Source organism: Anabrus simplex, chromosome 2, assembly GCF_040414725.1.
Source record: "Anabrus simplex isolate iqAnaSimp1 chromosome 2, ASM4041472v1, whole genome shotgun sequence".
NCBI lineage: Eukaryota > Metazoa > Arthropoda > Insecta > Orthoptera > Tettigoniidae > Anabrus > Anabrus simplex.
The window spans coordinates 60,501,032-60,526,613 of NC_090266.1; the positions used below are offsets into that span (position 1 = coordinate 60,501,032).

The window sequence follows — 25,582 nt, forward strand, 5'->3', positions numbered from 1 at the left end:
GGTCTTCTTATCGCTCCACTACACGTGACAAATGTGCTCAGAGTACAACATCAAATTGGACAGCTTGTTGTTCATATAAAAGGACGAATATCCAGGCGCTGTCCGCCTCTGTGGTGTAGTGGTTAGTTGATCAGCTGCCACCCCAGGAGGCCCGGGTTTAATTCCCGGCTCTGCCACGAAATTCGAAAAATGGTACGAGGGCTGGAACGGGGTTCACTCAGCCTCGGGAGGTCAACTGAGTAGAGGAGGGTTCGATTTTCACCTCAGCCATCATGGAAGTGGTTTTCTGTGGTTTCCCACTTCCCCTCCAGGCAAATGCCGGGATGGTACCTAACTTAAGGCCACGGCCGCTTCCTTCCCTCTTCCTTGTTTATCCCTTCCAATCTTCCCATCCCCCCGCAAGGCCCCTGTTCAGCATAGCAGGTGAGGCCGCTTGGGCGAGGTACTGGTCATCCTCCCCAGTTGTATCCCCAGACCCAGAGTGTGAAGCTCCAGGACACTGCCCTTGAAGCGGTAGAGGTGGGTTCCATCGCTGAGTCCGAGGGAGAAACCGACCCTTGAGGGTTAACAGATTAATAAGAAGATATCCAGGCGCACTTATAATTGAAAACGGATGTAATTAACCCTAGAAGAACACCCTGTAAATTCCATGACACAAACCACACTCTGGGTTCGCCGATGAACCACATAGAGTACGTAGTTTAGTCAACTATTTAAACAATCATTTTGGAATATTTTGTTATTTCTCTTTTTACTGATCTACAACAGGTTTTCCGAACTTTTGTGTCCGAGACCCCCACAGCATACGCTGTGCATGTCTGAAGACTCTAGCCTCAGAAAATTATACCGAATTCAGTAAAAAAAGAGGAACGTTGTGATGTTTTTATTTTATACGTATAGTATAGGACTGATATTTACTTTCCTTTGTCGGCTTCCATGGCTAAATGGTTAACGTGCTGGCCTTTGGTCACAGGAGACCCAGGTTCGATTCCCGGCAGAGTTGGGAACTTTAACCAACATTGGTTGATTTCGCTGGTACGGGGGTTGGGTGCATGTGTCGTCTTCATCATCATTTCAGCCTCATCACGACGCGCGCGTTGCGTACGGGCGTCAAATTAAAAGACCTGCAACCGGCGAGCCGAACTTTTCCTCGGACATTCCCGGCACTAAAAGCTTTACGCCATTTCATTTACTTTCCTTTGAAGTTTAATTTAACTTCATTTACATAAACTTACTTTCTAAATGCATAAAAATTACAAAACGATGTGGCACTTCGCTAATAATTACAACAGTTTCTTTTACCATTTTTTTTTTACGTCGCACCGTCTTACTTTCCTAATACGAGGTATGGCGCACCCTATAATACGTCCTCCTCCCTCCCCCCCCCCGATCACCCCCTTCCCCTAATAGGGAACATGTTGAATTACTGAAGCTTCCAGCGAATGTAGAATTGCAGATAGGCTGATCTCTAAAGTAGCGACTGATAGCTTCATGTTCTTTCTTCAAGTCAAAAATAAGATTGTTACGGACAAAAGTTACCTTCTTATAGGTGTACTGTAGACTAAGACATCAGTACCAGCAAATTATCTCGAGGCGCGGACTTATTTTTTCAACTCACTATTGCGGCGTTTCACGCAAGCATGGGAGAACGCAGCCGTTGCTAACTCCAACCCGAACCTCTCCATCGAACGCCGCACTGTTCGCCACATCCTACGACTCCCGTTCCGCTATCCCACGGCCGACCTATTTGACATCTTCCCCTGCTGAAGTTGCTTCTGATCGCCTCAATGAAAGCTCCAAGAGGCAGCCACCGAATCTCCTGGCCAGAGAGAAGGCATTACCTTCTAGTTGGCCCGCCCCACCACTCGGGGAAAGGAATGAAAGCCTTTCTTAGGTCCTAGGCGTTTTAGCATGCGCTCTTGCAGTTCGCTAAGTCTCAACGCCATTTCAGTACCTCTCGGCTGAGACATTCAAGTAACCCATAATAAGAACCACTCCATGTAGGAATACTTTCCTCTAAACTCACCATCGCTCTCCTTAAGACATGGTTCTAAGTTACCAGTTAATATTGCACATGCGTACTGGTCGTTGTGTGACACACACAACATTGTACTTAGCGATGTTCGGGTAGAAGGAAGAGAAAGTATGAACTTAATGCTTTAACAGCAAGCCCAACTAGAGGATAATATGTGAAATGGGACCAGGGTAAGTAGCTCAAATGATAGGACGTTCGCCTTCCAAGTCCAAGATGGTGGGTTCAGTTCCATCTTCGACCGGTGCTATTTTGAGGTGCTCAAGTACGCCAGGTTCATGTCGGTGGATTTAGTGGCACGTAAAACAACTACTTTCGGACTAATTTCCGGTACCTCGTCGAAATCAAGTAGGGATGACATAAAATTGTTAGTGTTGAACTGTAGAAGTATTGTAAAGAAAGGAATAGAATTAAGTAATTTAATAGATATATGTTTACCAGATATTGTAATAGGAGTTGAATCATGGCTGAGAAATGATATAATGGATGCAGAAATTTTCTCACGGCACTGGAGTGTGTATCGTAGAGATAGGATAGGAAAGGTGGGAGGGGGAGTTTTCATTCTGGTGAAAGAAGAATTTGTAAGCTACGAAAAAGTTAAAGATGAGACACATGAAATTCTAGGTGTAAGGCTCATTTCTAAAGATAATAGGCAACTTGATATATTTGGAGTGTACAGATCGGGAAAGGGTAGCACTGATGCGGATTCGGAATTATTTGATAGGATAGTCAGCTATGTGGGAAACGACATGGAAAGAAATGTGATTGTAGCGGGAGATCTGAATTTGCCAGATGTAAATTGGGAAGGAAATGCGAACGACAGGAAGCATGGACAACAAATGGCAAATAAGTTAATATGGGAAGGACAGCTGATTCAGAAAGTGATGGAACCAACCAGAGGGAAAAATATCCTGGATGTGGTGCTGATAAAACCAGATGAGCTCTATAGGGAAACTGAAGTAATAGATGGTATTAGTGATCATGAAGCTGTTTTTGTGGTAGTTAAAAATAAATGCGATAGAAAGGAAGGTCTTAAAAGTAGGACTGTTAGGCAGTACCATATGGCTGATAAAGCAGGTATGAGGCAGTTTCTAAAAAGTAACTATGATCGGTGGAAAACGGTATATAAAAATGTAAACAGACTCTGGGATGGGTTTAAAGAAATTGTTGAGGAATGCGAAAACAGGTTTGTACCTTTAAGGGTGGTAAGGAATGGTAAAGACCCACCTGATTATAATAGAGAAATAAAGAGACTAAGAAGGAGGTGCAGACTGGAAAGAAATAGAGTTAGAAATGGCTGTGGAAGTAAGGAGAAATTGAAGGAACTTACTAGAAAATTGAATCTAGCAAAGAAGGCAGCTAAGGATAACATGATGGCAAGCATAATTGGCAGTCATACAAATTTTAGTGAAAAATGGAAGGGTATGTATAGGTATTTTGAGGCAGAAACAGGTTCCAAGAAGGACATTCCAGGAATAATTAATGAACAAGGGGAGTGTGTATGTGAGGATCTTCAAAAGGCAGAAGTATTCAGTCAGCAGTATGTAAAGATTGTTGGTTACAAGGATAATGTCGAGATAGAGGAAGAGACTAAGGCCAAAGAAGTAATAAAATTTATATATGATAACAATGACATTTACAATAAGATACAAAAGTTGAAAACTAGAAAAGCGGCTGGAATTGATCAGATTTCTGGGGATATACTAAAGACAATGGGTTGGAATGTAGTACTATATCTGAAGTAATTATTTGATTATTGTTTGGTCGAAGGAGCTATACCAGATGAATGGAGAGTTGCTATAGTAGCCCCTGTGTATAAAGGAAAGGGTGATAGACATAAAGCTGAAAATTACAGGCCAGTAAGTTTGACATGCATTGTATGTAAGCTTTGGGAAGGCATTCTTTCTGATTATATTAGACATGTTTGTAAAATTAATAACTGGTTCGATAGAAGGCAATTCGGTTTTAGGAAAGGTTATTCCACTGAAGCTCAAATTGTAGGATTCCAGCAAGATTAGCAGATATCTTGGATTCTGGAGGTCAAATGGACTGTATCGCGATTGACATGTCTAAAGCATTTGATAGGGTGGATCATGGGAGACTACTGGCAAAAATGAGTGCAATTGGACTAGACAAAAGAGTGACTGAATGGGTTGCTATATTTCTGGAAAATAGATCTCAGAGAGTTAGAGTAGGTGATGCTTTGTCTGACCCTGTAATAGTTGAGAGGGGAGTTCCTCAGGGCAGTGTTATCGGACCTTTATGTTTTCTTATATATATAAATGATATGAGTAAAGGAGTGGAATCGGAGGTAAGGCTTTTTGCGGATGATGTTATTCTCTATAGAGTGATAAATAAGTTACAAGATTGTGAGCAACTGCAACGTGACCTCGAAAATGTTGTGAGATGGACAGCAGGCTATGGTATGTTGATAAACGGGGCTAAAAGTCAGGTTGTGAGTTTCACAAATAGGACAAGTCCTCTCAGTTTTAATTACTGCGTTGATGGGGTGAAAGTTCCTTTTGGGGATCATTGTAAGTATCTAGGTGTTAATATAAGGAAAGATCTTCACTGGGGTAATCACATAAATGGGATTGTAAATAAAGGGTACCGATCTCTACACATGGTTATGAGGGTGTTTAGGGGTTGTAGTAAGGATGTAAAGGAGAGTGCATATAAGTCTCTGGTAAGACCCCAACTAGAGTATGGTTCCAGTGTATGGGACCCTCACCAGGATTACCTGATTCAAGAACTGGAAAAAATCCAAAGAAAAGCAGCTCGATTTGTTCTGGGTGATTTCCGACAAAAGAGTAGCGTTACAAAAATGTTGCAATGTTTGGGTTGGGAAGAATTGAGAGAAAGAAGAAGAGCTGCTCGACTAAGTGGTATATTCCGAACTGTCAGCGGAGAGATGGCGTGGAATGACATTAGTAGACGAATAAGTTTGAATGGCGTTTATAAAAGTAGGAAAGATCACGATATGAAGATAAAGTTGGAATTCAAGAGGACAAACTGGGGGAAATATTCATTTATAGGAAGGGGAGTTAGGGAGTGGAATAACTTACCAAGGGAGATGTTCAATAAATTTCCAATTTCTTTGAAATCATTTCGGAAAAGGCTAGGAAAGCAACAGATAGGTAATCTGCCACCTGGGTGACTGCCCTAAATGCAGATCAGTATTGATTGATTGTCACCGAAAACCGTCAAAGCAGTAAAATCGATGATAATGTTATTATTGTGAAAATACTGTTAATCAGGAAAACAGTATGGTACACATAGTCTGGATTAGACTCGTTACGGAAAGCAAGCTAGCCTAGATCCTCCACTTGTACGAAGAATCCGAAGTACAGGAACGTGACTTTATTTTTAAAATGCTCCGTGCTTTGGCTGGGATTATAATAGGGGCCACTATAGGGGAAACCAGTGGCAGTACCACTCGGCTAACGCCACCCCCACCCCCTGATTGTACATGCTGTAGATCAAAGAAATGAGGGTAAACCTGGCGACAGCGAGAAATAGGAGTAATATTTTCTAGGTGGGGATCGTGTTGAGAAGTTCCATGAAGCACAGGCTGCTAGAGGTGTACAAACTCCGCATTTAACTTGCCCATGCTTGCCTGCTCTCCAGGCAAGCAAGCTAGCCGCACGTAAACAACAGTACAGGCAGGCTGCTGCACTCCTGACCAGGTCAAGCTCAGCCCAACTTGGGCAGGCTACAGGTTAGCTTGCTTGCTTGCTTTCTTCATCCTGCTGTGTTAATTGATGTTTGCTCGTTCATTGTGCTGATATGAGACTCGCGTTAATGCAGGCAGGAAAGGGGTTGTTACATGCCGGAATTTATATAGGATTCGTCAACACAAATATTTTTATATGGTTATTTAGTATTATGTTAATGGTTACAAAGTTGTGTTTAAATGTATTTCGTAATTCAGAGGTCTTATGTAACTAATTAACAAATAATATTTCTCTCTGTCAAACATAGTTACTTAATAAAAAGTAGGTTCTCTGAACAAAATATTTGAATATTTAAATAAACATAATGACTGTTGATGGAACTATGACCATGAATATAATGCATTATTTATTATTCGAGAAAATTAGAAACAAGGATATACATAATGTAGGTAGGCCTACAGGTCATAAATATATTTAGAAAAATAATTTTGTAGGTAACGTTTTTGAAATACAATTAATAATTTAGGAACCCCTTCCCCACAAAACCAAAAGAAATAACTATAAAATTAATCAGTTTAGAAGTGTAATTTTACCACTTGCTCTCTTAGTTTGTGGTCGCCTCATACTGTGCACAATGCATAACAATATTTAATGCATGGACACATTATCGCTTGTGTGTATTACTATGAGGTCATTACGTCTTTGTGCACGAAGACGGGAACGTTTTTCGCTGATTAAATTTCCCGAACAGCTGAAGACTCTCTCGCTGGAGAGACTCGTAGCGGGTATGTTAAGCACCTTTTTCGCTACACAGGCGAATTATTTTTCCACCACCGCAGTATATTTTCGTCACTAATAAACCTTTCTTGCAAGTGCCTACTGACCTCATCCTGTATCATTGGCGAATTTTCTGCCCAATCGTCAAATTTTGTTTTCTTACGTTGCACTGAATTTTCTTCATTTGAAGAAGATGGGACTTATTGTCTATTTTGATTGGGTAGCTGCTCTGAAAATATATCTGCCCAAGTTTTGATATTTTATGCTAATAACAGAATATTAAGAATATCTAATTTGCATAGGTATAATAATAATAATAATAATAATAATAATAATAATAATAATAATAATAATAATAATGAAGAAATAACCAGAGAACCTTACCTTCAGCGCACATTTGTCGAGCTGCCTCGAAAACAGACATTTGTTCTCCTGCATTTAGTTTCTTTAATGTGCGATATTTAGGCACCAAAAGTGTTGCAATTTTGTGTAACATAGTGACTTCCATTTTCTGCTCCAGGAAGACACCACCGGTTTGTTTCAAAAGCTTCAAGTAATGAAAATTCACATAGTATGAAAACATTTTTACATTTAAATATCAGGAGACTCACATTAAAATTTAAAGGAAGTGAAATATTAGCTGTTCATCGTCAACCTGTGGAGTACAATGGTTTCCTAAGGCATAAAACTACGGAAGGACCAGATGTAAAGTCGGGTCCTCATCACCCTCAAGATCAATTGTGGCTTCCTTAAATGGCCTAAGAAATGTTAAAGCAGGCCAGTAATGTCCTGATCATAACCGAGCATTTTATCAGAGGCACCCTCCTTCTCTAAAATAGTTCTCACAGCATCTATCTGGGAGTGAACTGATTGCAGCATGTCAAAATAACTGTTCCACCGAGTGGAAACATACGGTTTCAAAGACGATTGTAACCTCACATATAGGCTTCTTATTTTAAAGTACGAAACCGGAGATTTCACTGAATGGATAACAGCTAACACATTAGGAACACTTTCTTTCAAAAAGGGTTCGCTCAGAACATGCTTCAAGACCGTATTAATACCGAAATATGAGCCATGCATGGAAGACGCTTGTATATGCTGAGGGCCTTAACAATATTGCTTCCCTGGCCTGTTACAAATGTAATTTTGCAAATATCTTCATGAGAAACGCCATGTCCTTTCAAACGATTTTCCAGTTCACTGCGAATAGTTTCACCAGTTTCTAGACAGTCAGGGATGGCCGAACACATTAATACATACTTATTGAGAGATCAATCTGTATGTATATAGTGCATTGTGACAGACATATAGTGCACACCCTTGTACTTATCTGTCCACAGGTCAGTGGTACTCGCAGAGATACCAGATTTAATAGCACGTACTATATCAGGAAGCGTTTTACTGCGCACTTTGTCCGCGAAAGTTTGTACCTTCCTAGCAACTGCGACTCGAGAGAGTACAACATTTTTAATATCTACCGAGTCATACTTTTTGCCCATTTCTATCAGCGTTTGCCCTAAATTTAAAAATCCTTCACCCTCAATAGTCGTAAACGGTCTCAAGTCCTGGCGCATATTTCCACACACTTATCAGTCACCAAGTCCTTGTCCTCTTTCAAAATATTTTTAGACTGTGGAAAATTTGGGTCAAATTTGCAGACATGTCGCAACATACTTGAGGTCCCTGAATGGGTGCTGAGTAGTTTTTTTTTTTTTGCAAAAATTGCATTGCGAGTAACCTACTGGCTTATTTGATACCTGTTCATAAACACTTGAAAATTTTTCTCATAATAGACTTGAGCCCTGCTTTACTACTAGAATAAATTCACCACTTTTTAATTTTTCTTTGACTTCCATTACGATTGATTTGTTGATTTTTCTAACTACAACAGAGCTGCACTGGACGCAAAACGTAACTACACTGACATATAATGACACATTCACGTCGCATCGATAGCAAACTTCACGTTCACTCTTGTCAAGTCCGGCAGTCCGAACGGGTCCCAGGCAACCTGTCAGGCTTAGGGAAACCCAGGTTTTGGTTTGCTATGACTAGCGCGCTCAGTACGCGTGCACTCTTGCTTCGCTGACGCTCAAGCTAAGCTGCTTTGCTTGTTGCAGAGCAGCTTGGGGCAGGCAAGCCTGAAGTACAATTTGTACACCTTTAAGGCTGACGTAGCAGCGTGCGTCAACAAGGAGAGTGTATTGCATATGGATGATTTTAATAGACAACATAAGCTCACTGGACAAAAAATGAGTCACTCCTGCAGAAATCATTACAAGCGTCACTTAATACCGCGTAACTCCGCCTCTGGACTTGGATTCGGTTAGGAAGTGAGTCCACAAGGTTGTGCAGGTACGTCTCTTCCAGATTAAGCCACTCGCTGAGGATTTGATGGCGGAATTCCACCAAATTACGAGGATGCTGATGTCGGCGTTTTACTCTCTGTTACAACATGACCCACAGATTTTCAATAGGGTTCAAGTCAGGTGATTTTGCAGGCCAATAGAGATGTAACTGGGTGGGGGAGTGTTCATGAAACCACTTACAAATGCGTCCAGCCCGATGAACTTTTCTGTTGTCATCTTGAAAAATCGGGGTACCAATAACATACTCATCATGCAGATGTTGACTGAAAGGCAACACCTCATCGTCAAGAATGTTTAAATAAACATGCTGGTTCATGTTAGTTGTTACCTCAGTGAGCGGGCCCAATCCATGATACAAAAAATACCTCCAAAACGTCACAGACCCACCTCCAGTTTGAACCTGAGTTTGCACACATCCAGGATGAAATGCTTCATTTGCCCTTCGGTGAACTGGACGACGTGCGTCACTGGAATACAGGCAAAAACGTGATTCTTCAAACCGTATTAAGTTCCGCCAGTTTAGTTATTGACCACGCTCGATGATTTCTAGCCCATTGAAGACGTGCAGATTTTTTATTTTTATTTTTGCTATTGGCTTTACGTCGCACCGACACAGATACGTTTTATGACGACGATGGCACAGGGAAGGGCTAGAACTGGGAAGGAAGCGGCCGTGGCCTTAATTAAGGTACAGCCCCAGCATTTGCCTTGTGTGAAAATGGGAAACCACGGAAAACCATCTTCAGGTTTGCCGACAGTGGGGCTCGAACCCACAATCTCCCGAATACTGGACACTGGCCGCACTTAAGCGACTGCAACTATCGAGCTCGGTACGTGCAGTTTTATCGGCCTGTGTGAGCAATGGCCTCTTGCGAGGTGACAGACTTCAAATGTTCATTGCATGCAGTTCCCGTCGCAATGTTCTCCGCTAACAGGTTGGAATGGACCTGCATTCACTGACTGCAGCAATTCCTGTCGGGGTCTCCAGTCCCTCTCTGTCAGGATCTTCTTCCGACCAAAATTCTGTCGTCTTGTTTCGTGACCACGTATAGTACACCACTGCTTGTAGACACGTTGAACCCGTGCGAAACACCGAAACACCAACAAATCTAGCAACTTCACGCACCGTATGGCCATGGGCAGCGCCAAACACGATTGCTCCTTTTTGCCACTCTGTTCCAACCTTTCATCTACCCATGTTGACGTAAACTGTCCGCTTGAAACATCAATGTCTCATTGATCCCTATTGCTTTGTGCACACGTAGAGGCAGTTCGCAGGGCCATCTGTACGGTGTTGACGATCCATCTTTGCGTGCGCACTAGGGTGATTAATGTTTTGTCCGGTGAGCTTGGGAGCATAGGAGAGAGTGTGAGAAAGCAATGATTAATCATCAGGATAATCATTATTAATACAACTTCCTCCATCAGGAGGCTGCCACAAGGACGAAGTATATCGATTGCAAAATATGATGTCTTCAAAGTCATTGGTGAACTTGCTAGAATGTGTCAGGTAGAAAAGAGTGACTGGAATGGCAACAGATTTCTAAACTAGCATAAGGGTACGTTTATGCTGCAGCTTCGCTGCAGGCACATCGCCAAGTCTCGCTGCTCGATGTTAGGTGATGATGAAACAAACCAGTGGATCTCAGTCCGTGCTTTTACCCTGGAGCCCGGCTTATAGCTGCGCTGCTGGCTGCTATCCTCGCCACATCCATGGTCTCAAACACGTTTGATTTTCGAGTCTGGCACATCACCAGCTATCCTGTAACTTGGACTGTGATTTATTCTTTCAAGGTCACTCGCTCTCCCACTCTTCCTCTCTTCGCGCTCTATACACATTTTCAGTGATCACTTGCTCACTTGCTATCTGAACCTGTCTTCGAACGCAATGCGATTTGGAACCAGCGGCATGCGGATCGTCATGAGAGGTTCATATGGTATAAAAGGAGTGACGAGATGACCAGCAGCCAGTAGACTTCGTTCTCAGTTTTATGAAGGACAGTGGGCCGTTTTATCGTGTTTAAAAGTGAAGTTTCCATTGTTTTTAATTTTTCTTTTATTCTGTCGACTATATGTTTATCTATCTTTGTGTATTTTTAATTTGAATAAAATATATTTCTTTGCTAGTGGCTTTACTTCGCACCGACACAGATAGGTCTTATGGCGACGATGGGATAGGAAAGGCCCTGGAGTTGGAAGGAAGTGGCCGTGGCCTTAAGGTACAGCCCCAGCATTTTCCTTGTGTGAAAATGGAAAAACCACGGAAAAACGTCTTCAGGTCTTCCGACAGTGGGGGTGAGCTTGCATCCGGGAGATAGTGGGTTCGAAGCCCTGAAGGTATTTTCCGTGGTTTCCCACTTTCACACCAGGCAAATGCTGGAGCTGTACCTTAATTAACGCCACGGCGGATTCCTTCCGACTCCTAGCCTTTTCCTGTCCCATCGTCGCTATAAGACCTATCTATGTCGGTGCGACGTAAAAGAAGTTTTATAAAATATGTAAATATATTTTGTTTAGGGGAGCTAACTAAAATGAAAATCCCTTATTTTACATTATTCAAAAGTACACTATTAAATTACGAAATGAAGCATTTGTAACTTCATTCTTCAATCAACTCCCGCGGTAGAAATGCACTGAAAAATCCAGGCGAGGCATTTTACACATTTTATTACACATTCAGTACACCAAATTATTGTAAGATACACTCGCCAACAGAATTGCGACTCACTCGTTAAAAAAATCTTCGAATTTATTCCGCACTTCAAAAGCTTCAGCTGGAGCTGCGTTGTTTCTCCTCGACGGGGTAGCTCTTGGGAGTACGTCTTCGTAGTGTAAGTGTTCAGACCCTCTATATCTCTAATCAAATTATGCACAATACAAAGAGCCTTAACTATCAGTTCCGCTGTTTTGAATTTTCGACTACACCTGAGAGCTGTCAGCAACATGCGTGCGGGACTGGTGCAGGGTAAAAGCTCCATGGCGAGCAGCCTGGTTATAGCCAGCAGCGAGGGGCTAGGGCGAGCATCCATGTGCCAGCAGCGAAGCTGCAGCATAAACATACCCTCTTCGTCTTCCTTCTCCGCCACTTTCTCCACACCCTGTTAGGATCGCAGATACGATCCGTGTCATACACTTGGTTTCGGGCCATTTACGCCCGCGTGTCTTCTTGACGACAGCCCCATATGGAGGGGTGTGTTAAACGGTTATGTGTTTCTGTGCTGTGTAAATGAAAATGTGTGTAAGAAAACTTAAAAAGTATGTCTTCGAGCCAGAGAAATTTACCGGACGCGGCTAAAAAGTAGCGCTTTCCGCGAATTGAACCTGGGACCCTCCGAACTGAAGGTTTCTCTACAGAAAGGAAGGGTATCGGATCCATAACGTACTACAGTATATCACAGCCCTAACTAACTCTGAATTCAGGAAATATATAGTCCGGCTCCTTGGCTGAATGCTCAGCGTATTCCCTACAGTTCAGAGGACCACGGGTTCGATTTTCGGCCGGGTCGGAGATGTTAACCTTAAGGATTTTTTGACAATGCCAAATGTTACAGCATCTGTTCTGCAGCAAACTGAATATGACAAGGCCTGAGATAAGAAAATGAAGTCTGTCTACACACTTCTAAAGTTAAGAAAGATTAATAATAATGTTATTATTTTTTTTACGTCTCACTAACTACTTCACCGGGCGAGTTGGCCGTGCGCGTAGAGGCGCGCGGCTATGAGCTTGCATCCGGGAGATAGTAGGTTCGAATCCCACTATCGGCAGCCCTGAAGATGGTTTTCCGTGGTTTCCCATTTTCACACCAGGCAAATGCTGGGGCTGTACCTTAATTAAGGCCACGGCCGCTTCCTTCCAACTCCTAGGCCTTTCCTATCCCATCGTCGCCATAAGACATATCTGTGTCGGTGCGACGTAAAGCCCCTAGCAAAAAAAAAAAAAAAAAAAAAAAAAACTAACTACTTCTGACGATTTTTGGGGACGCTGAGGTGCCGGAATTCTGTCTCGCAGGAGTTCTTTTACGTGCCATTAAAACTACTGGCACGAGGCAAACGTATTTGAACACCTTCAGATATCACCGGACTGAACCAGGATCGAGCCTGTCAAGCTGGGATCAGAAGGCCAGCGCCTCAACCATCTGAGCCACTAATCCCGGCGTAAGAAACTTTCGCTGGAAGAAACTTGAACGGAAGTACAGTAGGCCTATATGGAGATCATAGAGACGTTCTAAAGAACAGACTATAACAAGGTACTGATTAATGATGTCGATTTTATGTCCGATTAACTACTATCACGGTTTTCGGAGACGCTGAGGTGCCAGAATGTTGTCCCACAGGAGTCCTTTTACTTGCCTGTAAATCTACCGACACGAGACTGACGTATTTGAACACCTTCAAATACCACCGGGTTAATCCAGGATTGAACCTGCCAAGTTTGGGTCAGAAGATCAACGCTCTACCGTCTGAGTCACTCAGCCCGGCTAAAATAAAAATTAAGAAGGTACCGATAATACGTGAACAAAAAGAAGGCGGTGGAAGTAGAAACATTGCAACATTTTTTTGTGTTCATAATATGTTCACAACCATAGTTTTTCGATATCAGTCTTAGTGTACGGATAAGTAAGGTACTGTAAAGTCATGCTGACGGATTTGAGCATCTTCAAGTAGCCTACTACTGCACTGAACTGGCATCGAACTCACCATCGAGCTCAGAAGACAAGCAGTGAAACAAGTACTTTATGAAAGACTTATTAACATTGATAATGATAATATTTGGCTTCCGATTGAGATAGCAAATAAAATTCAGGAAACTCATTCGTCAAAAATTACCACTGTTTCACCCCACTGCGGCATGGGCTAATCAGTTAGATACCAAACCTTCCCAAGACACCGTGGCGACGTACTGGAGGAGAAATATAGCTGGTCCTGTGTTCTGCTCTTGTCTCTCTGGAGCTGGAACTGTATTCTGTTCCTGTCTCTCAGGAGCTGTTCCTGTGTTCTCCCTCTGTCTCTCAGGAGCTGTTCCTGTGTTCTCCCTCTGTTTCTCAGGAGCTGTTCCTGTGTTCTCCCTCTGTCTCTCAGGAGCTGGTCCTGTATTCTGTTCCTGTCTCTCAGGAGATGGTCCCGTGTTTTGTTCCTGTCTCTCAGGAGCTGGTCCTGTGTTCTGTTCCTGTCTCTCATTAGCTGATCCTGTGTCCTGTTCCAGTCTGCCCTGTGCTAATAATATGTTTTGCATGCTTACAGGTGGGAGAGAAGTGGAGAAGCAGCAACAGGAACGGCTGCTGTCGCCTGTTCCTATTCCTTTGGAACTACGCCGGCAGAGTGTACGAGCCTTCTCACGCAAGCGGAAGCATCTCAAGGGTCCGTGGCGTGCCTTACGATTGTGTCTACTTGGTATCCTTCTGCCCTCCATCCTGGTAGCTGTCCCACTCTACATGCGCTATCATGTGTACGGCGACCAGATGTATCCTGTAGCCATGTCAGACATGCGACTCCTGGACAGCCGGGTCTCCACCACGTGGTGCCAGGTATGTGTGTACCTCCACCCTGCTATGGTGCTTCGTAATAAAATGTTTCCTGTTTAAAATTGTGTATATTCTGTACTATCTGAAGCCGTCTCTACTCAGTTAATTTAAAAATGTTAGGTTCTTCCGTCTGTCGAAACTAATTTTGAATAAATAAATTTACTCCATAAAATACCTGAAAAAAAGAAAACGTATGGTCACAGAAGTATGCCAGAAGAAAGTAATAAATTTAAATACAATGACGTGTTTCGTTCTTGAATGAAGATCATCAGATTCTATCATATCACACTCAGAAATATTTAGAAATGTGCTCCTGTGTCCTGTTCCTGCCTGTCCTGTACTAATAATGTGTTCTGTATGCTTACGGGGGGGGGGGGGGGCAGGGAACTGCTCTTGTCATTTGTTCCTATTCCTGTAAATATATTTCAGGGAGATTTGATGAAATCTGGTGATGTTCTTTCAAGTAAAATTCTGTTACCGCATGTTTTCTTTTTAAGGTAGTTTACAATTGTATCTATTGCTTATGTTTGTTTGGTTACAAGTTGCTTTACGTCGCACCGACACATATAGTTCTTATGGCGACGATGGGACAGGAAAGGCCTAGGAGTGGGAAGGAAGTGGCCGTGCCGTGGCCTTAATTAAGGTACAGCCCCAGCATTTGCCTGGTGCGGAAAAGGGAAACCACGGAAAAACATTTTCAGGGCTGCCGACAGTGGGGTTCGAACCCACTATCTCTCGAATACTGGCCACACTTATGCGACTGCAGTTATCGAGCTCGGTAATTTTTCAAAATTAGTTTCGGCACATAGCTTACCAAGAAACATGCGTAGTTCTATTGTATCAGGAAAGTTATAAGTTAACGAGCGAATTGGTTGCGTGGTCAGGGTCACTATGTGTGAGCTAGTATTCGGGAAAAGGTGAGTTCCTCTACGATTGACGGCCAGTCTCATACCATCGTCAGGGAAAACCTACGTGAGTCAGAGTGACGTTAAAAAATAACCACTAGCGCGTGTTTGTGATGAGTGTTGTGTTTGTTGAGAAAGACACAAACGCTCATTTCTCAAGTCAGAGGAATTATCTTGACGCCGAGGCGTTAAAGGCGTGCTCGGTTTGCCCCGAAGGACGTGGGCTCGAATCCCCGCCAGGAAGTCGTAAAATTTAAGAAACGAGATTTCCACTTCTGGAGGTGCACATGGCCCTGAGGTTCACTCAGCCTACACCAAAAATAAGTACCAGGTTAATTCCTGGGGGCAAAGGGGGCCGGGCGTAGAGCTAACCACTCTACCCCACCAAATGCCGAGGTTACGGATAGTGGAAGCCTTTACATTCCACCCTTCCGAGGGCCTTCATGGTCTGTACAGAGATAACTTTGCTTTGCTTTTTGGCTAATATGTTGTCCGAACAGGCTGGGAACTGATACCAAGATCTTCCAAACCGCGCTGGCCTCTCAACTTCTTTTGCTAGTCGTTTAATTTCGCACTCACTGGACAGGTGGAAGGAATATTTTGAAAATCTTCTCAGCGTAAAAGGAAATCTTCCTGGTGACGTCGCGAACAACCGAGCTCATGGGGAGGAGGAAAATGATGTTGGTGAAATTACACTTGAGGAAGCGGAAACGGTGGTAAATAAATTCCATTGTCATAAAACAGCAGGAATAAATCAAAGTAGACCTGAAATGGTGAAGTATAGTGGGGAGGCAAGGATGAAATGGCTTCATAGAGTAATAAGATTAGCATGGAGTGTTGGTAAGTTACCTTCAGATTGGACTAAAGCAGCAATAATTGGAGAAAATAATCTGAACTGATCTTAGCTGACCTCTCTGTTGTTGAAATCCACTTTTCAAGGCCTCTAGTCCGGTGCAAAACTTGTGGGGTTCATCGGGAATTCGTTCGATGTTCACACATGAGCAACACATCGAGAAATTTACTTCATTCCTTCAACCTTTTTGTTCTCTTGGTTAAGTCACGAATTATTGTTGTTGTGGATGCCATGATTAGAACCCTGCACGGATGCGGATATCCGCGAAGTTAGTGTCTTGGTGGATACAAACTGTATGGCAGTGCGGATAATTTTGCTGATAATTTCTAAATAATGATGTTTATTGATTTTTCAGATATACTCTTGTTTTCGCTTGTGATTAGGTGACCATTGATACTGGTATAGGAGAACAGTGATATATAAAGTGTCTTGAGACCACAAAGGCGAAAATCTGACCTAAGCCCAACTGGATCCTGTTCGCAAGTAATGGAAGTAAGGAGCAAAGGTCAATACGTGGTTAGTTGTCGCAAGAGAAAATTCTTCATAAACCTGTGACTGTAGGGGTTCTGATGTCAGCTATCAAGCCTGTTGTATTATATTAACAGATCTATCCGTTTCAATACCTTGGGTGTAATATACTGTGGTTAAATATTTACAATATCCGCGGATAACCATTGATGTATGCACAAAGAGGCACAAGAGAAATGCTGTCAGTTGTGTACACTGTTTTATTTACAAATTATATTTACATCTACAAACGTGCGCTAATAATCTGCCATCATAAAACAGACACTTCTACGAAGATTCAGAAAAAGACTGCAACAGGTGCATATCGTCTACCAACTCAACAAAACCAATTCACATACTTGACATCAAACACTCGGCTGACACGGCTTCCACACAAGTCTCAATAAAACAACTCAAGTCTATCCTCAAGACTGCCTCTTTATGTACGTTGCTTGGTCAGGCTTCTAGAAGAATATGGCACAACATGTTTTCTGGTAATTTCGAGAGTCTCCAATAGCCTATTTGCAATGTAAAGAATTCTCTATACAATATTCTAGTCGCACCATGCGTTGTTCTGTACTCAATACAGTGTGTTGCACAATGTTACATTGGATTATACATCATATATACAGGTAATATTACATTATATAATATTAATTACGAGTTCTTACATTCAATAAACTCATATTAATATACATATACAGCAGATACACAAAAAGTACGATAGTGATTATACCAAATAAGGTTCGTACACAACTACGCAAATAATAATAATAATAATAATAATAATAATAATAATAATAATAATAAAAATCATCATCATCATCATCAATATTTGCATTATTTACTCGTGGGTTGAAGAATATGGTTTCAAAGTTATATTAGTCTATTACACTTGCGTCACCATTCGCGGATGCGGATATTATTTTGTATATCCGCGCAGGGCTCTAGCTAAGATAGCTGAGTGACATCATCACTGTGTTCTTTTCAAGTCGATGACGACCACGGATTGATCACAGTGAAAGCATATCATCGCTTAAGACACAATACCGCTTATACCACAATACTGTTCCCGTCCATTATGTTCCTTAAGACTGGTCACGCCTCCCAGCCACATATGGATATGCAGTCCATCAGAACAATTTTCGTTGTGTTCGTTTTCCTATGATGACGTGCCGTACAGTAAGAATGTATGACATATTTACCAGCTCCTAGAGTATGATGTATACATTCAAGACACATTTCTCACGCGTAAAAGAAGAAAATATATTATAGTCAGGAAACGTTTCATTTCCGAGTTAGAACTAATTTTCCAGAACACTACACAGTGCATTAACCGTACAAACAGAAACACATGAAGTATTCAAAATGCGCTGAAATGCTGACAGTGTTGATGCGATGTTTAAGGCGACACTCCGGAGATAAAAATCGATATTTTGTTCATTTTGGTGAAATGTCTTTAAATGACTGAAATTGAAAGGATTGAGTTCCTTTTTTTTCTTGTCACGAGGTTATTCCGCTGAATTTCAACAATTTATCAGTGTAATAATGCTTTATTTGCCAGTTGTAATTTTACATTTGAATCCCATTTGTCTCCCATAATATTCTGCCAAATGTTACAACATTTGTATGGTATACGTATTACAGCCATATTAAGAAACCTGCTTATGGAATTTTCGATTGCAGAACATTTTCAAGTAGCAGGGTTTTTTAAGTCCAAAATTTTAGAACGTAAAAATTACACAAACATTCGTACGATATATCTCCTTATATAAATTATATACAGAAAAATTGATACGTAGTGCTTTTAAAAGAAGTACTATCTACAGAATTAGGAATTTACATTGACATGTTAATTAAATTTCATGAAAAAATGGAATTAAACATTTCAAAATATTTTGGAAAATCTATAAATTGTAAATGGAAGAAATGTTCGTGATATCCCCGCTTTCATGTAGGTGATATTCCCACAAAGTTTCGTAAAAATCCATAATTTGTTTTTCTCCGGAGTGTCGCCTCAAGCAAGTTTATAGTGCTGCAGGAGCACGTCACCCCAGTGCTCTTACAGAATTAGTCTCTTCTTAGGATTTGCATCTTGGACCTGGTAAACAATGTTATATCTCGGTCCTGTAGAACGTTTTTGACGACTCGGAAGCGTTATAAATAACTCCCCTTTTCGAGACAGCCATAACTATTATCAAGAATATCGGATCTTAGTACCAGTTGTTAGGACCGAGACATAGGCCTATATTATGATAGTGCAAAGTGTCCCTGGTGAGGAATGGAAAAGTAGCGGCTATGACAGAGTTCAGACTTGGTGTTTGTCTGGTGTGAAAATCATGAAATATAACAAATTGTTCCGTCTGCTACCGATGGGGGAGTTCGAACCTAGCATCTCCCGAATGAAAGCTTCAGGTAGACGGCCCATATTTCGTCCCCTTAGCAGATTTGGACTCTAAAATTCAGGAATATTACGGACGAGGCTAGAAATTGGTATACTGTATATGTTACTGAATATGTTCTCCACTCGTGAGCAAGTTACTGTGAAACTGTTATAAAGTAAGGTACGGTAGTCATTAAATGACATAAACACTACAAAACTAAACTACCAAAAATGTGTTCATAATTTCGTCCCCCACCGAATTTATGAAAAGTACAATTAATTTCAATATATTTTTACTTTCATGTTTGTGGGTTACTGTAGTCACGTCCTAGTTCGTGAACCATGGGCAACGGCTGAGTGGCCTAGTAAGTGGTCCTGAGAGTCGGGATACCAGTTACTATGGAATGGGAGTGGGCATCTCGGACATATTCTGAGTCCTAGCCCTCCTTGTGCTCAGGCGGCTAGGACTATACAATTCACCGGTGGTCCATAAACCGTTAGAGGAGAGATCCTCACTTGGACTATGTGCAAGTAGGGCAGCATCCTGCTTCATGAATTTACCGAGCTCAGAACATTTTAAGCAAGCCTCGGACCTATGGGAATAATGGAGTCCCACTCCCATTTGACAGGCGAGGGACTCCTTGGAAACAACTTGGCGAACGAAATGGTATTCGATGGGGAGCTATCAATATTAATGGGGCTTATGGAAGAAAGAAAGTAGAACTGGCTGAGTCAGCAAAGAGGATGCATCTGGATGCGCTAGGAGTAAGTGATAATCGGGTAAGGGGAGATAACGAGGAAGATATAGGAGATTATAAAGTGTACTTGACGGGTGTTAGAAAGGGAAGGGCAAGGTCTGGGGTAGGGCTCTTTATCAGGAATACCATTGCACAGAACATAGTTTCTGTTAGGCACGTAAATGAGCGAATGATGTGGGTAGATTTGTCAGTTGGAGGAATTAGGACAAGAATTGTGTCCGTGTATTCACCATGTGAGGGTGCGAATGAGGATGAAGTTGACAAGTTTTATGAAGCATTGAGTGACATCGTGGTCAGGGTCAACAGCAAGGATAGAATAGTGCTAATGGGCGATTTCAATGCGAGAGTTGGGAATAGAACTGAAGGATACGAAAGGGTGATTGGTAAATGTGGGGAAGATATGGAAGCTAATGGGAATGGGAAGCGTTTGCTGGACTTCTGTGCTAGTATGGGTTTAGCTGTTACGAATACATTCTTCAAGCATAAGGCTATTCACCGCTACACATGGGAGGCTAGGGGTACCAGATCCACAATAGACTATATCTTGACAGACTTCGAATTCAGGAAATCTGTTAGGAATGTACGAGTTTTCCGCGGATTTTTCGATGATACATACCACTATCTGATCTGTAGTGAACTAAGTATCTCTAGGCCTAGGGTAGAGAAAGTGAAATCTGTCTGCAAACGAATAAGAGTAGAAAATCTCCAGGACGAGCAAATTAGACGGAAGTACATGGATATGATTAGTGAGAAGTTTCGAACAGTAGACAGTAAGCAGGTTCAGGATATATAAAGTGAATGGGTGGCATACAAGGATGCTGTAGTAGAAACAGCAAGGGAATGCCTAGGAACAACTGTGTGTAAAGATGGGAAAAGGCGAACATCTTGGTGGAATGATGAAGTGAGAGCAGCTTGTAAACGTAAAAAGAAGGCTTATCAAAAATGGCTCCAAACAAGGGCCGAGGCAGACAGGGAGTTGTACGTAGATGAAAGAAACAGAGCGAAACAAATAGTTGTTGAATCCAAAAAGAAGTCATGGGAAGATTTTGGTAACAACTTGGAAAGGCTAGGTCAAGCAGCAGGGAAACCTTTCTGGACAGTAATAAAGAATCTTATTTAGGGAGGGAAAAAGGAAATGAACAGTGTTTTGAGTAATTCAGGTGAACTCATAATAGATTCCAGGGAATCACTGGAAAGGTGGAGGGAATATTTTGAACATCTTCTCAATGTAAAAGGAAGTCATCCTGGTGGTGGTGTGAACAGCCAAGCAAATGGGGAGGAGGAAAATGATGTTGGTGAAATTATGCTTGAGGAAGTGGAAAGGATGGTAAATAAACTCCATTGTCATAAGGCAGCAGGAATAGATGAAATTAGACCTGAAATAGTGAAGTATAGTGGGAAGGCAGGGATGAAATGGCTTCATAGAGTAGTAAAATTAGCATGGAGTGTTGGTAAGGTACTTTCAGATTGGGCAAAAGCAGTAATTGCACCTATCTATAAGCAAGGGAACAGGAAGGATTGCAACAACTATCGAGGTATCTCAATGATTAGTATACCTGTTAAAGTATTCACTGGCATCGTGGAAGGGAGGGTGCGATCAGACGTTGAGAGGAAACTGGATGAAAACCAGTGTGGTTTCAGACCACAGAGAGGCTGTCGGAATCAGATTTTCAGTATGCGCCAGGTAATTGAAAAATGCTACGAGAGGAATAGGCAGTTGTGTTTATGTTTTGTAGATCTAGAGAAAGCTTATGACAGGGTACCGAGGGAAAAGATGTTCGCCATACTGGGGGACTATGGAATTAAAGGCAGATTATTAAAAGCAATCGAAGACATTTATGTTGACAATTGGGCGTCAGTGAGAATTGGTAGTAGAATGAGTTCTTGGTTCAGGGTACTTACAGGGGTTAGACAAGGCTGTAATCTTTCACCTTTGCTGTTCGTAGTTTACATGGATCATCTGCTGAAAGGTATAAAATGGCAGGGAGGGATTCAATTAGGTGGAAATGTAGTAAGCAGTCTGGCCTATGCTGACGATTTGGTCCTAATGGCAGATTGTGCCGAAAGACTACAGTCTAATATCTGGGAACTAGAAAATGGGTGCAATGAGTATGGTATGAAAATTAGCCTCTTGAAGACTAATTTGATGTCAGTAGGTAAGAAATTCAACAGAATTGAATGCCAGGTGGGTGATACAAAGCTAGAACAAGTCGATAATTTCAAGTATTTAGGTTGTGTGTTCTCCCAGAATGGTAATATAGTGAGATTGAATCAAGGTGTCGTAAAGCTAATGCAGTGAGCTCGCAGCTGCGATCAACAGTATTCTGTAAGAAGGAAGTCAGCTCCCAGACGAAACTATCTTTACATCGGTCTGTTTTCAGACCAACTTCGCTTTACGGGAGCGAAAGCTGGGTGGACTCAGGATATCTTATTCATAAGTTAGAAGTAACAGACATGAAAGTAGCAAGAATGATTGCTGGTACAAACAGGTGGGAACAATGGCAGGAGGGTATTCGGAATGAGGAGATAAAGGCAAATTTAGGAATGAACTCGATGGATGAAGCTGTACGCATAAACCGGCTTCGGTGGTGGGGTCATGTGAGGCGAATGGAGGAGGATAGGTTACCTAGGAGAATAATGGACTCTGCTATGGAGGGTAAGAGAAGTAGAAGTAGAGCAAGACGACGATGGTTAGACTCGGTTTCTAACGATTTAAACATAAGAGGTATAGAACTAAATGAGGCCACAACACTATTTGCAAATCGAGGATTGTGGTGACGTTTAGTAAATTCACAGAGGGTTGCAGACTGAACGCTGAAAGGCATAACAGTCTATAATGATTATGTATGTATGTATGTATGTATGTATGTATGTATGTATGTATGTATGTATGTATGTATGTATGTATGTATGTTTCTAACCTTAAAAAAAAACAGAATAAGCAGAGCCGTTGACAGGAGACTACGTCAAGACCAGGCAGGTTTCTGAGAAAGTAGGTCTACTGTCGATCAGATTAAGGCTAATCATTGAACAATTTGCTGAGTATCAGACATCTCTGTATATACTTTTCATTGATTTTGAAAAGGCCTTTGATTCTGTCAACCGGAGGAAAATGTGGAAGGCTATTCAAAAGTTCGGAATTCCACAAAAGATAGTCCGTCTTACACAGGCAATGTATGATGGATGTATTTGTCAAGTAGAACATAAAAGGAAGCTGTCTGAACCATTTGCTGTAAAATCGGGAGTAAGACAAGGATGTCTACTGTCGCCAATCTTGTTTATCATGACACTGGAGTGTATGCTGAGAGAAGCAATGAATAGAAAGCGTGGCATTCTGTGGGGATTAAATAACCGATTGGAAGAACTGGATTATGCAGATGATCTCTGTCTTCTTGCAGAATATTTTCGGGACATGGATATCAAACGGAATGACATAAAAATAGAAGCTAAAGAAGCAGGCTTAAAGATTAATGCCGGTAACAAAAAGACTAAGGTAATGCGCATCAACCATCGTAAAAATTCTAGTTTGACTCTAGATGGATTGGATATAGAAAGGGTAGAGGTATTTAGACACTTAGGAAGCATGGTAAGCCAGGATGGACGTGCTTTTAGAGATGTGGTGGGTCGTATAAATAAAGCCAAAGAAGCTTTTGCACAGTTACGACCAATGTGGAGTTGCCTCACATTCGTATAAAAACGAAGCTAAGGATATTCCAATGCAAAATCTGTGTTACTGTGTGGAGGTGAGAGCTGGAAAGTGACCAAAGACATTGCCACAAGGTTACAGACTTTTTTAATCGTTGTTTGAGGTACATTATGAGAATATGGCGGCCAAAGACCATCTCAAACGAAGACCTTTGGGAGGCCACAAGTCAAAGTCCCATACAGAAGAAAATGGAGATGGATTGGGCACACCCTGAGAAGACCACAAAGAAGCGTCACAAGGCAGGCATTGAGCTGGAACCCACAAGGTAGTCGCAGGCAAGACAGACCGAGGATTACCTGGAAGAGAACCATAGACAGTGAGATTGTTGGGGTAAACAAGACATGGAGGGAGTTGAAAGCATTGGCAGCAGATAAAACAAGCTGGAGAAATTTCGTTGAGGCTCTATGTTCCACCTGGAATTAAAGGAAATAAGTCAAGTAAGTCAACCTTACCAAAAACTTTCCCTATAATGAATTACTTGAAGGCCAAATATGAAAAATGTGTTCTTGGTATTTTTTAATCATAGTCTTTTAGCGTTGCTAGTGGGATGTTAACAGCTTTACTTCCACGTTTATAACACATTATCTTGTCCCTCATTGCCTTAATAGCAATTTGCATAGCCGCCTCATCCCACAACTGAAAATAGTAACTAACTTCATAAATCACAAAAAATGAAGGGGAACGAAATTACGTACATTCCCTGATTTAGTATAATGGCCGCTACAGTAACTCACGCCAAGCACCAGCACACGCACACGCTGAAATGCAGTCCAGTATTTCATACGCATATCAGTGCTCACTCTAGGAATAACAGGCTCTTAATTGGAATGCTGCACTAACGTCAGTTCAGCATGAAAAATGTCCGGCTCCATGGCTAAATGGTTAGCGTGCTGGCATTTGGTCCAGAGGGTCCCGGGTTTGATTCCCAGCCGGGTCGTGGATTTTAACCTTAATTCGTTAATTCCACTAGCTCGGGGGCTGGTTGTGTGTGCCGTCTTCAGCATTAGAATTCATCATAGGTAGAGCCCCATCCTCATAGACGCGCAGGTCGCCTATACGGCGTCAAATTGAAAGACCTGCACCCGGTCTCTTCGGAGGCCACACGCCATTTTAGCATGAAAAATGAATCCTCCTTGTACACGGAAACTAAACGTGGTGCACACAACTAACTCTCACAAGAAGACAGCGGGATGAGGCTATGCGTGTGCGCGAGGCTAAAATATTAGGTGCCAAACGTGCAAAATGGAAATCCCTAGGGGGACGAAATTAGGCGCGGGGACGGAATTACAAGTACACGACGTGTAGCGCGTAGCCAAATGCGCCGGTAAACCTGCATTAAATACCAGATATTATTATTATTATTATTATTATTATTATTATTATTATTATTATTATTATTATTATTATTATTATTATTATTATTATTATTATTCCTCTTCTGCTTTTGCCACTTCTGAAGGGCTCGCGAGTGCAAAACTCTGTCTGACACGTGGATTTGGCCTAGTTTTACGGCCAGATACCCTTCCTGACGCCAACCCTATGTCGAGGGATGTGCTTACTATTGTGTGTCTCTGTGATGGGTGGTAGTCTGGTGTGTTGTGTGAATATAAATGGGAGAGTGTTGGGACTAATAAACATCCAGTCCCCGAACCAGTGGAACTAGGCCAGACACGATCAAAATCCCCAACCGGGCTGAGAATCGAACCCGAGACCTTCTGAACTTGAAGACCACAACGTTCGCCATTCAGCCAAAGATCCGAACATTTAAATACCAGAGATTCTGCGATTAAAATAAGTCACAATAGCTTTAATAGCTAAACACGTTGTTTGTCCGTCCTTATTGACTTATGAACAATCGGTTGGTCAGATAACATCAGAAACACAGATATGCACTTAGTGGCCAGCTGACTCTGGGGAGAGTTCAGAACACATTACGATAAATTGCAACAACTAATGGTGTTTGAATATTTGAGAAAGTTGTTGGCTGATCATCTTTAGTTCAATGCTACATCTTTCTCTGTGGCTTTCAAGTTGTGAGAGGCGGAAGAGAAGCTACCGTGGATTGTAGTCCCAACTATCGTTCACGTGTCGCT

At 41.9% G+C, this 25,582-nt stretch overlaps 1 protein-coding gene across 1 annotated transcript in view; it reads left to right on the plus strand.

Moving 5' to 3' along the window:
* The window catches only part of LOC136863865 (uncharacterized), a 299,485-nt gene that overhangs the window by 122,313 nt on the left and 151,590 nt on the right, over nt 1-25,582 (plus strand). The window contains exon 2 of the mRNA XM_067140225.2: nt 14,097-14,380. Within this exon, the coding sequence (XP_066996326.1) occupies nt 14,097-14,380 (284 nt within the window). The remainder of the gene's footprint in view (nt 1-14,096; nt 14,381-25,582) is intronic.